General features: G+C 40.2%; 1 protein-coding gene across 5 annotated transcripts; it reads right to left on the reverse strand.

Annotated features, from left to right (window-relative positions):
- Positions 1 to 1,660: 1,660 nt before the first annotated feature.
- LOC124704071 lies at positions 1,661 to 13,217 on the reverse strand. 5 transcript variants are annotated; one of them, XM_047236313.1, is made up of 15 exons: positions 13,078 to 13,217; positions 10,835 to 10,919; positions 10,519 to 10,584; positions 10,282 to 10,367; positions 6,709 to 6,950; positions 6,341 to 6,618; positions 6,120 to 6,205; positions 5,695 to 5,846; positions 5,152 to 5,568; positions 4,751 to 5,009; positions 3,857 to 4,078; positions 3,625 to 3,749; positions 3,458 to 3,538; positions 3,145 to 3,371; positions 1,661 to 2,048 (listed from the first exon to the last, which is right to left on the reverse strand). In XM_047236313.1, the coding sequence occupies exons 2-14, from the start codon at positions 10,847 to 10,849 to the stop codon at positions 3,361 to 3,363; spliced, it is 2,040 nt and encodes a 679-aa protein (XP_047092269.1). In that variant the 5' UTR covers positions 10,850 to 10,919; positions 13,078 to 13,217; the 3' UTR covers positions 1,661 to 2,048; positions 3,145 to 3,360. The 5 variants fall into 5 exon arrangements, with proteins under 5 accessions (XP_047092269.1, XP_047092266.1, XP_047092268.1 ...); XM_047236310.1 differs by having other exon boundaries at positions 5,134 to 5,568; positions 6,341 to 6,615; positions 13,078 to 13,211; XM_047236312.1 differs by having other exon boundaries at positions 5,134 to 5,559; positions 13,078 to 13,200.
- Positions 13,218 to 16,550: the final 3,333 nt, after the last annotated feature.

The raw sequence follows: 16,550 nt of genomic DNA on the forward strand, positions 1-16,550 counted from the left end.
TTTGTATTCTAAACAACTTTGCAAACTAGGGTTTCTTTTATCAAATAGGAGTTTACTTGGCTTTCTATTCAATTGAGCTTGGTCACTAAAAGAAATACATCAAGAAAAATAACATTCAGTACATGTCACGATGTAATGCAAGCAAGAATAGTTTGCAAAGTATTTTCATGGTTAACAATTTAATATAAACATAGTATTTTCATTAATTCCATAATTACAGAAAAGATTTCTTTTTATCTATATTAACAATCATTTTAAAAGTATTTTTAAAATAGTGTAACTTTTCATAATCAAATAGAAGGGACTTTTCTGAAGATTTTGATCAAAAACTTATGAAAGTCAGCCTATATCCATCCCAAGACTTAAAACTTATATTTTTTTAGAAAGTCAAACTATATGAAGTTTAACCAAGTTTTTATCAAAAATCATTAAAATGCAAAATACAAAATCAATATCATTAGATAGATAATGAAATATATTTTCATATGATGTCTACAAAATATCATATTTAAAGATCATATTTGTTGATAGATTTTCTAAAAGTTTGGTCAAACTTTACTTAGTTTGACTTTTCAAAATAAATATAAGCCTTAAGCATTGGGATGAAGGTAGCATTACACATAACTTTATTAGCTTAAATGAAATAGTTCTGCAATTTACAAATGTTAAATCATTTTTTGAAAAAAAGTTCACACCATATACGTTTTGTATATGGGGCCCAGCCCGAAGTCACCGAAGTCAACACACTGGATCCAAAATCTCCCAACCCCACGGATGGATTGCAAAAATAGGTAGGACCTACCTATCATCATCTTCTCTCCCACCGGTTGTCTTCCCCATCGCATCTAGGTGAGGACCCCACGCGGGTGTCACAGCGGCCGTAGTACCTCCACGTCCGCTCGTAACTGGCCCTTGGTCTCCGCCCCTTGTCCTATCGACGGACAAGACGAGGCCTGCTATGGTTCGCACCGCGTCGCCACCGGCTAAGGATGAGACGGGAGAAGTCAGCCACGCTCGCCGCACGGAGATGTAGAAGATGGCAAGCCGCACCGGCGGCTGAGGCTAAGATCGATACATGAGAGGGCGGCCGTGCTCTCCATGCCTAAAGAAGATGGCCAGCCGCCCTCGCCACACCACGCCACCACCAACAGATGCCGAGGCGAGAGAAGTCAAGCCCAATCCTTGTCGTGCAAAGCTAGAACTCGACGTCATGCCCACCAGCGACCGCCCAAAGATGGAGAAGATGGTAAGAGTCAACAAGGCAAGGAAAAAAAGGGGAAGGGAGGGGCAACACGAAAAACATAATCTTGCCCACTTTTTGTATTATTTGAATTTTCATGGATTTTCTTAAATATTTTTTAGGTCACATTTTGGACCCTCTGACCTATATGTCAGCAAACCGTTTGTAGCTAAAAGCAATTGCAGGCAACAACACCCCCGTGAGCTACGGCTAAAGATCTTTCTTTCGCAGACTACACGTTTTGTTTTATGTCAACTTTAAACAAAATATCAGCCAAACACTATACCCCATTAAATTTCTTCATAAAGCAACTTTAAACAAAATATCAGCCAAACATCATACCCCATTAAAAAAATCTTCATAAAGCTACTTCAGGCTACCCATGGCTTGGAATTCTGAACGGGCAAGGAAGCGGTCCAATTCATTCAAGGAGGCCTAAAGGAATTTGGAAAAAAAAGGAGACTAAACCAGGCCCGATTCATATTCAGGTTGTCCATATCGATCAAGAGATTCTGGACACTTGACCTTGAATTCGTCTCATGGAGAAAGGGAAGGGCGGTGAGAGGAGAGTTGAGATGAGAAAGGACAGGCCCTTCATAGGCATCCCGAAACCAAAATGCGAGTAAACATGACGTCATGCCGTTGTGTGCACCAAAGCAGCATATCCCACTCAAGCGAATGAAAGCAGACACACCCGCCGATTCGTACCTCACACCTGCACCTGGCGACCCAACCCTACCAGGCCTGCATCTCATTACCACTGAACCTCTTTGCCGGATGATGATATAGCTCCGCTGGTAGTAAAAACCTGTTTGATGGGACAAAAATTGCCCTGCTGAGTGTTGTACTGCATATCGGGTCAGGTCCAAGTAAAGAGGGGCCATGGGAAGTCTAAGAGGTGCAATGCAAGAACTGAAAGTATATTACTCCCTCTGTCTCACGAAAGTTGTCCGAGATTTGTTTAAATTCGGATGTATCTAGACACTAATAGCAACTAGGTACATCCAATTTTATTAATCTCAGACAAGTTTCATGAATTGGAGGAGTATTAGAGATAAGAAATAAAATTATCCATTAGGCCTAAAAGTCTAATGGATATCTTATAAAATAATAAAAAGCTCAATTTACATGAGCAAGTCCACGCCACACACCATTTACCACGTAGAAATGAACCAATCTCATCGGGAGTGGCAAGTTTAGCCTGGCAGTCTCTAACCAATGGAAGTCATACACGATGTACTAGAATCCATGTTAACTAGATTTCCATGTAACTTTTTATTTCATAAACTAACGGTAGCACTTATATACACAGGCATATCAGATGCTACCCAGCACATTGGATCAATTAACCAAATAATATGTATACAAATGTAATAGAATCCACCACATCATTTAATGTTATCAGTGACTAATCTAAGGGGTTCTATTCCAATACCAAGTATAGAGCATGTACACATTGGCTACTTATTACTAAATCGTTGTAACTTGCAAGACAACTTGAGTACAAAAAAAAAATTAGAAAATCATGTTGATGCTTCAATTTGTACTATAGAAAGTTTCGGTAATTATGCATACGTAATTGTAACTAGAAAGCGGTACCTAAGATATTTGTTAGATCCGTATGCTTTAGAAATTCTTACCGATACGTATACACTATATAAATTATGAAATATCAAAAAATGATCAAAAAAATAACTTATGTTAAAATACAGTTCAAATTTAGCACAAGGCCAATGAATTTTTTAATGATAAAACATTACAATCGAATAATAAAGAACTTTAAAACTAATATTTAGAAACATTGCTAGCTTGTGATCAACTATGCCAAATAAAAATGCAACATATTAATGCAAAATAAATTACTAAACAAGTTTTAACAGGTAGAACAAGCAAGAAGCACTCACCTGTTCTTTTCTTGTTGGAGTAGTGAAAATTTCATTGATAGTGCTATTGTTATTCGTATTGTTATTTCTTGAAAAGCTTGCGATAATTGATTTATGATGCAGACCTTCTAAAGGCCCTCCACAAAAGGGCTCATGAGAGTTCTCACCAACGGAATAAGAGATGGGGTGTCTTCGCAAGTAGCTGATTTGAAGAAACTGGGGTCTGACTCAACACTATCATACTGCTCCTTGGAGAATGAATGACCAGAAGAAGTGTGAGCATGAGTTCTCTAATCCACAGCCAAGAAATCCCCATTGAAATTAGAACGCTTACTTGTGGGTACATGAGGTGGAAGGTTAGGATATCTTCTTCTGACTCTAAATACACCCCATAGATAATAGCACATGTTCCACCCTATATGAGAATAAGGAAAAATAAGATCAATCGCACTAAAATTCTGATGAGTTAAAAGTATCACTAGAATTGGTGAGACCTCTTACTTTGAACGTTCTTTGACAGGATATTGGAAGGAAATATGAGTAGTTCAGCTGTTCCAATGTTTCCTCTGAGCGCTAAATCATCCTTTAGCATATTACCTACTAACTTACTGTAATGACTCTCATAACTGCAGGCAAAAACATAAGCAATTTAAATTACAAGTTTGTGTGAAACTACTATCCTTCTTGAACAACTGAAGCAATATGAAGAAAAGAAAAGCTTCAAGGGGAATACCTCTGAATATCTCTCGCAAAGAAGAAAAGACCAATACTAGGGTCATTTTCATGGTTATGTGGGGGCCATAAATTCTGACGAGGAAGTTCCTCAAGCAAGATTTTAGAAGGGAATTTCTTTGCTATTTCCAGCACTTTTGGTGAAGCAGAACATGATAAGTGTACTTGCAAACCCTCAAGAAGCTCAGGTGACCGTCCAGTCCTCCATAGTTCAAAACAACCTCTGGTCGAAAATAAATAACTAAAATAAATTTTAATGCATATGATAATAATAATTATTTAAATAGACAAGTGGTTGCAACCATGGATGCCTGCAACTATCAACCACACATGTGGTGATAAAAAACACAATATGAATTATGTAGACGTGGGGAGCAACTTATGTGAGATCACCCCTTTGGGTGTGATATGTCAGGTCTGACAATCTGGTGGTCCAAAAGGTCACTCAAGTAGCGACAAAAGTTGACAACATTCACACAAGATACATCTACCATATAATTCAAATCCAAATTTGACCCACAACGAAATTAAAAAATTGTTGTTCAATATAGTAGTGAAGAAAGTGTGAGTTAGCTACTATTCATAGAGGAATGTGTCCTTTTCCCCATAAAATTTCGATTTGGAATTTGGTGACAAACTAAAAGCATCTTGTGTTCTTGTGTCAATTTTGTCAAAAACGTTCGGAACCTTTCATGGTATTTTAGACCTCCGTCTTTTTCGATCAAGTGGATCCCACCTAAACAGCTGTTTCAACACAAGTTGCTTTTGAAGATATATGACCAGACTGGACCAGTCAGGTTTATTAGTTGGTGGTAATGGCGGGTCTCTATAACAATATAGTTTCTCTAGAATAAGAACATCGAAACATATACGAGATAAGAGGTGAAAATATTACTGCCAAATGTAAGCCAACTCTGGAAAACTTGAAGCTATTCCATCATCACAAGGTGAAAAGATAGGCAATTTGTCCTTCCGATCAATTAACATAGTTGAACTGCTGTTAGGATATCTTCTTCCCATGGCAGATGTAGCCTGATGCTCTTTGTATTTTAGCTCAGGACAGTCTCCAGAAGCTGTACTGCTAGCAGTAGGCATACCATTTCTCACATCCTGCTCATCACTTCGCACATGACTAATAGAGGTACATAAAACAGCTGAAAAAAATAAGTATAGTTATCCTGCAGTGCAAATTATGCCACAATAAACACATGACCTACAGCATAGAGATAAAAGCATAGTCAAAAACAAAAAGGAAAAGGAAAGAAAAAATAAATTTACCAGGAAAGTTTGTACTGCCTTGTGCATAAGCGATGCCTGAACTCTCCACTTTATTTCGTTTATTGAGATGCTGAGCTGCGGATTCTAGTTTTGAAGGAACTGGCACAGGCAATGATGCAGCAGCAGAGGGGTACCCAGATATATAAGTGCCTCTCTTATTAGTTACATTTGCACTAATTCGTGAAGTCATTATGCTTGGCTCCTCAGCATGTAGTAAGAGGGAAGACTTTCCTTTATTTGCTGGCCCATTAGAGTTTGCCTTTTTGATTTGTGTCGACTTAGCAAGTGTGCTAATAGACTCCTCTTGTTTTGTAAGAGAGGACAGAGGTTCCTCTGAATTTCTGGGCTTTAGAGGAACTTCAATAACCAATTGTTTCACCTTGGGGACCTTTGGGTTGTTGAAAGAAACAGACTTCAAGAGTGAACCTGCAGGAACTTTGCTGATTATAGTTTTCTCCAATAGCAGCTCATGGGGACAGCGCCCAAAATGGTAAGAGAATTGAACATTCTACATTGTAGGTAAAGGCTTTTTACTTGAAATAATGATAGTTTCAAATTTACCATGGAGAGGTGGTGCCTTGTTCTTCAGACCATTCAGTACTTGAGATTTTTCTGGTTCCATACTTTCCTTTGCAACTTCTACCTCAGTTTGGCATGCCTCACACAACCACATGACCTCTGGAACCTTCTCCATCATCACCTGCATACAATAACTGGGACAAAGCTGGAGTTAGCAACTTTAGAGAATAAAAACACCACCATTCTTCTGAGAAGACATTAAGGAAAAGAAAAGTTCCTGCTATGTGGAACATGGAAAGCGTAATGATTACGTAGGGTTGAGTCTATCAGTGTGCACCATAAAAAAAATCCGGTTTCTAGTTTACATGTCGAAAAACCAATAGTTTGACCTTAACCATGGTGATATGATAACTATCAACCAAGAATGACCAATACTGAAAAAAGCGATGAAGTAAACAAAGCCATACACATGCTCAGCACCATCATTGCATCTACTACAAACAGCGAGCTTCTCCTCTTCACCAACATCTCCACATATGTCGCATACTTTCACCTATTGCCATTTAAAAAGAAGTCAAAATTCACTGTGGTCAAGAAAAGGATGGAATGTCTTAATCGCATTTCACACGCGACCTTGAGCTGAAGCAAGTGGTAGAAATAGAACAGAACATTTAAGTTTAGCACTCACAAGTTGGATCTGTTCAGAATTTTTGGCGTCGCTCTGTCTGTTTAACCTTTTATTCCATGCAGCCATATTAGACACGTCTTCAGCCTTGGAAATAGATGAAGCATCATTATTGCGCTTTTCCAAGCTGTGTGCCCCTCCATCAAGTGACTTGTTATTTAAAATGACGTTTATATCAGTGGACATCAGATCACAGTCATGAAGAACTTTGTTTGTGATGCACAAGCCACTGTCGTTTTCCTTTACAGAAGGCGTACAACCACTTGCAACATTACCTACTTCTGATTCAATAGGGAATAAAGAACATTTACGATGAGCAAGAGATAAACATGGGGCACAGCATACAATGCATAGTCTTGATTTAGGTTTACCTATAATCCCTGCATCTTCTTCCTTTGTCTTAAAATTAATATCATTGCCCTGATTATCTTCATGTGATTCTTTATGTGCAACGTTTTTAGCATCCACCTTATTGTCCATCGAAATCATGACAACATTTCCTTTAACTTTTTCTAATTTCTTCTTTCCAATTTCAATTTCTACCACAGCTTGGCACTCTTCGCATGACCACCCACTCTCTGGAACCTTTTGTAGCATTACCCGCATACAATATCTGTAGAGAAAAATAGAGGTAATGAACAACAGTATCTTTAGAGAAGAAACTATGGATAAGTAAATAAGTCTACATGCCAAGACAGCAAAGGTGCAACTCTCAATATTTATGGCACGTACCATCTAACAATCTTAACAGGCTAGGATTACAGAAAAGAAATCTCCACTAATATTAAAAGCACCAGTTGGGTTGGATCCAAATAACATCAGCTGTCCAACCACCTGGGATCTTATGGTCCACAATCTTCCAATGATGTACATGTACTCCCTCCCTCCGCGAATAAGTGTAGGTTTACCTTTTTTGGAAGTCAACCATTTTCAAGTTTGACCAGCATTTTACACAAAAATAGCAATATATGTGACATCAACTTACTATATTATTGAACTACATGTCAAGAAGAATCTAGCGATATTAATTTAGTGTCATAAATGTTGCGAGTACTTTTTTCTAGGGAGTTGGTCAAACTTAATAAATAAAATTTGACTTAAGACAAAGCTAAACGTACACTTATTTGTGGACGGAAGGAGTAAAACTTAACACTCGCGCAATCGTCATGACCTTTACTTCTCCATCTAACAATCAACGCTTAACGGATGATGTATCTCCACTGATCAGCCACCCTAAACAAACTTTCTATACCCTTCCTCTATGAGCGCCACACGATCTAACGTCCCGCCCTAATCGCTATCGCCAACCATACTTGTCTTATAGTTTAGCTGCTTTATCTGTCTTTGGTTTTATCGCTTGTTGTTTTGTATGGTTCAATAATACGGCTTATCCGAGTGAGTTTGTGGACGGAAGGAGTAAAACTTAACACTCGCGCAATCGTCATGGCTGATTCTCCGTGACCACCCCACAGCATCCTCTCGCCATCATGTGTCCGCCGCATCATCGCTGCTGCCGCTGTTAGAGTCGCCTTTTCAGCACCCTTGGTCTGCCTCCATCCTCGTATTTTCTACTTGTTGAACTTTCCTTGCACCAGACTGCAGGCTCAGGAAGTCACGGTAACCATAGCACCGGGGCATGCGAGCTACTTTTCGGCCCTGCGCTGCGACCATACCACGGACTCGAGCCGGGTCATACCGTGGCGGCGGAGACGATGGCCAACACAACAGCGGCGTCCTGCTTTAACACCACAACTGCCTCCTGTAATCAGCCATGCACAGAGGTGGAGGAATACATCGAGGAGGTCACTGTGGTTGGTACTGGAGCAGATCGTGGAGGTTGAGGAGGTCGTCAAGCGCAGCTTCAGGCGCGTCAACATTCCCAAGCCGTCGTTGACAGAGGCGGCGGCCAGCCCTGCTGTGCCCACACATGCATGCTGAGAATGTGAGTCTGGATGTGGACGAGAGGATCTGGCACGACCGGCTGATGGAGTGTCCATGGTACCACAACGAAGAGCGCAAACTACATGGAGGCGCGGAGCTATTTTGCATGTATGCTTATCGATCTTGCGGACCTTTCAGATGGCCATTAGGTAACCCTGGTACATTACATTATTTTATGCCTACCAAGTGCATGAAATGCTTCAGCTTATGTAGTTATGAATCTAATAATTGGCTCTTCAGCAGAGAACTTTGCACTATACGGTAGTAAGCTCTTTGAGACAACATCAACATGGTGCAAAGAATCGGCGTCTTGAGGCAGCTACATTTAGTTGTGGCAGCAAGCATGCTAGGAGACTAAGATGTTACGCCTAATTCCTATGGCAGCAAGTGCTAATAGTTTAGTACATGCATACACTCACTCTTTGCAGGTATGAGCACTGAATTGAATTTTGTATTCACTCTATCTCTTTTTCATTCATTGATGTTTCTTTGGGTGAAATATTTCCTACAGAAAATTCATTGGAGATTCAACCTGAAAATTGCAATAGAGATTCAACCTATAATTCTGGTATTAAAATTTATGATACAACCAGCAGTTTCGGGATATGGTTCCGTTAGAGCAGTGGATGCCAGTTTGACTTTGCATTGGTTCTCAAATCTGCTCAGGAATTCCAATTAACCATGTTTTTTAATTCCTTATAGAGATAACAAATTTATTCTATTTCAAATCTCAGAAGATTCTACTACTAACTGAGGGAAGGTACAACATTGAAGGTGTCAAAGTCCACACTGAAGGTACAAAATATTTCCTGAACAATGGTACAAAAAATTATCTGATACTAGAACATAAAGATTTTCGATGATTTAAATTTATACACAAGAAGATACAATCCCGGTCAACATTGTTTTCTTTAGAAAAACACATAACTGCATAGCCACCTGCCAATTTTGTTGGAACATGATTGCAAGTTACAGCCAAAGTGGCCAATGTCCTGAAGTATTCATAGACCATAGTGTTGGCAAACTAGCTTTCAATGTTTTCCTTAGTAACATTATTATTTGAGTTCATAAGCCCAATGTCTTCAGCGCTTGCTGTGATTTCATTTTTTTAATATAATAGTGAGAAATAAAGAAGTTGATGTGCTGTATCAAATATTATCATGATACTTCGAGATATGTTGATTCTTCCATCATCTTGGCATGTTACAAAATTTTAACTGTTTGCATGGCAAAGATGAGATTGTATGCCTTTACCTTCAAATTCACAGCTCTTCTCGAAGATTTCAGCAATACTGGGCAAGAAGGCTATGTACAAAATACATACCGAGTGCTAATCCATGAGAACGCCAAGCTTTGGTTTAGTATAGACAGATAAGCAAGTCTACACATGGTATTTATTTCTCTCTTCAGTCATTCGTAATATTTTTCCTTGTTCATAGTCATTTGTTTTTTTTGTAGACATGTGCTATATTGCTTAAACAATGTACTTTAAATTTGCACTTCAGTTGGACACGTGCAGTATCGACTTGGATATCTGCCCACTCTAATTTGGACTTCATTTGGACACATGATGTTTCAATTTGGATGTCTGTCCATTCCAATCACTACCTATGTGTTGCCTCGAGACATACTGTAGTGCAAAATCTCGAGGAATACATCCATGCAGCTAGGAGAGAAACTGAGTGGATTTACAATATAAAATTTCTGTGAACATATTTGTGTAGGAGGCAGCAATGTCTTGATGGGACAGCGGATAGAAGCATGCAGATGATATGGCTATAGAATTAGCTAATAAGTGATTACTGGGTGCTAGCTACATAGGATATATAACCATTGATGTTTAATACTATTAATGGCACCTTCCACTCGAACATTTTGTTGTTAACAAAGTATGCACAGATGAAAAACTATGTAAATATTAGACAGCTATTTTGATACTTAATTGACGGTAGTTGAGATGTGCATTGGACATGCAAGCTTACTAGTAGTACAAAGAAACTCACGTATGCACAGCACCATCATTGCATCTACTGCAAACAGCAAGCTTCTTCTTCTCACCAACATCTCCACATATCAAACAGATTTTCACCTGAAGTTATTCAATTAGACTACATGATTCAGACGATTGAAACAATTAACCAACTAGAGAAAGGAAAACATCGTTTCACACTTTAATTGTAATCAGTTGTGCTACTGCAAGTGATGAAGGATACAGTAGAAATTCAGAGTTTTGAACTTACATCCTCAGTTTCTTCAGAGCTTATCTCCTCCCAGGAGGCAATATCATCTTCCGCATCGGACACGAGCTGGTTATTCAAAAAAAAACAAGAAATTACATTTGGAATACAAATTCAAAGACATGCATATAACATGTGGTTTGTACTGGCACACAAATACATCACTCTCCAACACAATATTAGAAAGAATACAATCATGACAAGAAAAGACAAGTAAATAACAAACAAAAAAATTGTGCATACTTTGCAAGAGTAAATATGTGATCGAATATGAAAACAGACAAGCTGGAATAAACAAACTTGGAAAGAAGGAACTCACGTCATCCATGTGCATGTCCCTGGTTCAAGTTAACGAGAAGGTTCTGACTCACGGATGTGCTTTCTTCTTTGTGAGGGGGGTTGACCTAGTATTTGTATCACATGAAATCAAATCAAAAGGAAAACATGACTTCAATGCCGATTCTTAATAATTATATTTACTTCTGAAGAGCCAAATTTGGTGGTACAGAAAATAAAATGTATGACCTATAAACCATATAGCACACACTCAGCAATAGCCAATACAAAACATGTGGCTATATTCTTTAACGAATAAAAATCAAGTACTAAAACTGATTACGTAAATGATCAGTATTTAGCCTGATAGAAGAAGTATAAATTTCCGTATGTTAATGCCACAGAGGAAGAAAGTTCCAACAAAGTATTTTCAACTGTTAATTCAGCAATTTTGTTATAGTCGGGATTCAAGCACAACAAAACTATCACTCGGGACAACGACCAAGCAATATACACACGAGATTATCAAAATAGTTCTGCAAAGGAAATAACATACTCTAGAATGGTTGAAAGCTTATCTATACTACCAGATAGTGTACTGCTATTGAAATGTTGCATCCCATGATCGGGACGCAAAATTAACCGCTCATTAGTGCCGACCCAATGGTCTAGGTTGCAGGGATTCGCGTCTACAGTGTACCAGCTGAACAATATCCCCTACAGTGTTCTGCAAAGTCTTCATCTATACTAAAAAAGGCATCCACCAGCAAGGTTGTGCACGACTCATCCCTCAACTATCCCCAAGGAGAGCTTAGCAGCTCCTTGCCACCCTCAATGAGACCCTACAATCATGTGCTCTGCTTCCCAAGGCGCATGGCTCTCAGCTAACTCACCTTCAGATATACCTCACAGGTGTGCCCAGATCAAATCATTTACCAAAAATAAACAAGAGGGAAGAACAGAGAGAATTTACAGGAAATGAAGAAGAGTATAGATTGCACAGAACAAGAATAGTGATTACAAAAAAAAGACAGGCGTACATAAATGATCTGAGAAGACCGGTGGAAGAGAAGTTTCAGAGCTTGATGCAGAGGTTTATTGGCCATGCTGTTGGAATTTGGGATTTATCGCTGTCAAGGTTCTTTTTACATTTATCGCTGTCAATGTTGATGGCATTTCTATATGTTTCCATACAAAACTTCGGGTGTTTCAAGCAAGCACAATTTTGTCCGGAAGAACATGCTTTGCACTCACAGGCCTACTAGTATAACAAAGCAAACTAATATGTGCTATTGCACAATGCTGCAGTAACATTCTGCGAGCTCCATGTTATGACAGCTTGATCCCTCCAATACATAAAGCACATAATTGGGTCTTAATTGTTGATAGTTATGCATAATGCACATCGTCGAACACCATGAATAGAAACGAATGTACACACAGCATAAATGAGAAATGGTTTACATATAAATGCATATATCTTATAATAACCATCGAGGTATTTGCCTAGTTACATGCAGGGGAATGACCAGAAGCAGATGGGGATCCTCTGGTGCGATCGCTAAGGAACCTTCATATACTATCGATAGTGAGGATATGCATGGGGATAATGTAATTAACAAGCAACCCTGCACACTCGATATTGAGGTTCTTGAATCATTTTATTTATACCCTAGGTTATCCTGCATATGGCTAACAGTGGCCCTAAATGTTTCTGTGGACATCAGACGAAGATGAACTCTATACCTGAACTGACTGTCTCAGCTAAGAGCAAAAACCATATAGTCGGCCCAAGACTTAGTTAGTACTACCTCCGTTTCAAGGAATAAGGCGCACACGTATTCCAAGACGAACTTTGACCATAAAAATTGAGCAACAAAATCTTGATTATATTATATGTAATTAGTATCGTTAGATTTGTATTGAAAAGAGCTTTTTAATGATACTAATTTCATACAAACAATCTTTATCCATTTGAAGTAATTCTTGGTCAAACAAAAAGCTCGTAAAACGAGGACGCCTTATTCCTTGAAACGGAGGTAGTACGAACCAGTCCATAATTTAGCGAACAAACTCCACGGAAACATCAGATTAGAGAACTATATGTTTACAACATTGGTAAAATCCGTCCCTAATTTACTGTTTCGCGAATTCTCAATAGGGAGATCAAACACAAGTCCAATCCCAATTTGATTTCCTTGGCATATAGGGTTAGGGTCTAGGTATTGCACAGCGTACACAGTAACAGTAAGATCCACGAGAAATTATCCAATTAGCGGCGCTCACCTATCGGCCGCGGTGACCTAGCTGTGGCGCGTCTGCAGCCGCGTCCAGTGGCGTCCCCAGGCGCACACGGCAGGGTGATGCACGGCTAGCGGCAGCAGCAAGCTGCGGGCGGCGCTATTGCGAAAGGCTGCAGCGGCCAGCGGTAACCGCCACGGAGACGGCGCTTCCCGTCCGTTGCTCCGCCACAGCGCGCCCACGCGACACGGCGCTCGGAAGTGGCGGCGGCGCCAGCGGACCACAGGCAGGGGACGGGGGACGGGCGCCGGGGCGGGGGTGGGGGCTCCTAGGTCCTTCTCCCTCTCGCTGGACGCTGGTTCCTCTCTGTCGCGAAGGAAGAGCACGAGTGCCCCTTCTCTGTAAGGGTTTGTTTGGCTAACCAGGGAACCAGAGCCCCACAGGGGAAATTTTGGGGGCCCTCCGCACGGGGAATATGGGCCCATTCTCCTATGTCCCATATGGTATACTGGCCATGGGAAGTCCGGCCTGGCCCAAAATTTCCGGCTTGGGCTAGCCCAAGTATTTCTTGCAGGCCGAGCCTGGGCCAAAGATTTACGCCCGGTGGTCCGGTCTAGGCCTGAGAAATGCGTGAAATATGGAAGAGGCCTTGCCCGAGGCCCAACAGGCTTTTGCAATGATGGGTTGGGCTTGGGCTTGAAAGTTAGGGCCGACGACCAGACTAGGTTGGGCTTGGGTTTTTTGCGGCGGTAATAATGCCCATGTATAGCCCTGGGGGGAGCGACACAAACGATTATCTTCTTAGTTGTTGCCGATTTGTAGTAGGTCGGCTACTTCTCATCTAGTTCAAAAGGAGCTACTTCTTAGTTGGTTTTCTTGTGACGCTATCCGAAAACCATGGAGCCTCTCTTGCATAAAATCAGAATGAATATAAATTCTACAAAATTAGCAATAACTAAAAAGCTAAAAAGTCTAATAAGACACAATATTATAATATAGTATTATGGATGAATGCCAACTATCGTTGCGTGATCGATGGTACTCCGGTGAGGGGAGGCTCACCACGACGGCGAGGCCCTACTACTGCTTGTATGAAATTATTCAGGCAACAAATGCGAGATTACAATGAGTTCAGTTCTCTCTCAAGGGCACCCAGAATCCAGCTTATAAAGGCTCCAGATCTAGGGTTGCAGGTGTAGAGATCCTACCGGATATGATTAAGCCTGACTACGTTGTATTCCTTGTCTTGCACTTCACGGATCCGACCGGCATATGTCATGGGTCGGATCAGGTAGATTGTCTCCAGGCCGAATCAAACCACTTCTTTTCTCTAGCAATTGGACCGTCCAGTTGGACCATAGGCCCCACCACCATCTGTGGGCTACCCGGGCTTGCCGGAATCAAGGCCCTGATGTGCATACCTAATTGACATATTCCAACACCAACATTCACGTCTTGGTTCATTACTCCCATTCAAAAACATAAATAGTTTAAGAGCATAATCCGACACTATACGAGAAAAAGCTGGTTTTCTTCCGACACTATCCGAGAACCATGGAGTCTCTCATGCATGAAAGTGGAAGACGTTTTTCATAGCTTTACTGTCGTCGTAGAAACCGTGACAATATTAGAAATCCGTTATTCGAAAATGACAATTAATTCAGTTATTGATGGGATAGTTTGATGTGGGGATATCAAGGACATTACATGAACATGCAGATGTAATTTTTTTTACCAAGGCAATGTTTCTGACAAAATCTAACTAAGTCTCCTATAGGGAAATTCCTTGGAAGAAATGTAGCACTACGGTGTGATGTATATTTGTTGTTCTTTGGCACGGAGATATATCTATTCTTCTTTGGCATGGAAACCTTTTATAATATCTGATAGGGAGATCTTTTTAAAAATTTGGCATGGAGAACATGCTAGACCTCAATCCCTGAGTTCATAATACTTTCCAAAGCTGAGCCATGGTGAGTTTCTCTTATAAGTCTATCTTTTTGAGTTTATGAATTTATGCTTATGTATGTTATTGAATGGTTTATAGCGTTTAGTTTCCTTTTGGGCTTTTCATTTTGACTATAATCATTGGCTGAAATGGTTAGTTGCTATTCCTAGATTATATCAACCAAGTCATACCATCCATTATTTAGAGTTCATAATACACATGAACTTGATGGTGATCCGATTGGTAAAATATTAGCAGTACAGAATTATCTGCATTTACTTTGCCCCGCTTTACCTGAAAATATTCGGTTGTTTTTGGCAACTAAATGCATAGGTTCACAAATGGCTGGATACTGGACCAACATAGATGAGGCAATTTTCCATTCTTGTTGGTGTGTCAATCGGAGTATTTCATTCTGCTCTCTCAATTTCTTTTATAAGTCTATCCATAAAATTAGTTTTGTTTTTGTTGTTAGATGTCTTTTAATAGATCCAATTCTTAGAAGGACGCAGTTACCCTGCCTCTCTCAGTTTCCTACTTGAGGGAGCTAGCTAAGGATTTCACAGGGTTTATGAACTCTTATTTCATAGCTGGAGTCTCGAACCACCTGTATTGGCAGATAAATTAGCAGTTTAACCTGGACAGTTTGTGCTTGGCGTTCTTTTATTGTGGTTTGGTATGACATGAGATGAACTCTGCTATTATTGTGAGTGGTATACATTTCTAATGAGTAGTTATGTCATTTTTTTATGATTATTATTTATGAATTGGATAGATAATGTTAAAGTATGACTGCATGTATACATGCGAGAAACTTTGCACAATTCCAGTATCATGTATGCTTGTGCGTGTGGAAGTTTTGCAGGGCTGCGCCCCTCTCCCTGTGTTAAACGATTTCTCCATGTCAAGAGAAATTTCCTAATACTCGCCGTGCAAGTAAAACTTACAATGATATATCCTCATTTTTTAAATTGCAGCTACCATCTGGCGCGGCATGCTGCCACGCCATTATATGCTAGTCCCATCAAGGCATGAACTAGTAAAATGGATCTATACACAAATAAACACATCCAGCCTGTGATGCATTTAAACCAACTAGGTGGATAAAAGATGGTGTAAAGATCTTTACTATTAAATGGGAGTTCGTCGTTGGGCCGGGTTTTTGTCCGGCTGGACCCATCCGGACGCGGGCGCGGGATGGGTCGCCCCGTTGGAGATGCCCTTACTGAACCTCGAACACTCCGGTCTCCTCGGTAGTTTTTCATCATTTTCCTTTCCAGAAGACAGTCGACAACCTGCTATCTCATCAATAGTCTTCACCTTGCGAGACCATCCCATCAAAATTAAAAATCGTCACCAACTAAACTAGTACTGGTCCATCTCGTATACTACACATTTATTATAGGTTTTACCGAGAGAAGACTTTGACACATGCTAAAATGGCATGCTGGAAAAAGTCAGAGACAGTTGTACCTGTACATCTGTCGGTCCGGGCTGAGAAAAGCCCAGCGGTGAAAAATCAGACCCAAACCTGACCTAGCCTGGCCTGGTCAAAAGCCCGGAAAGCTCG

This window comes from Lolium rigidum, chromosome 3 (genome assembly GCF_022539505.1).
Source record: "Lolium rigidum isolate FL_2022 chromosome 3, APGP_CSIRO_Lrig_0.1, whole genome shotgun sequence".
Lineage (NCBI taxonomy): Eukaryota > Viridiplantae > Streptophyta > Magnoliopsida > Poales > Poaceae > Lolium > Lolium rigidum.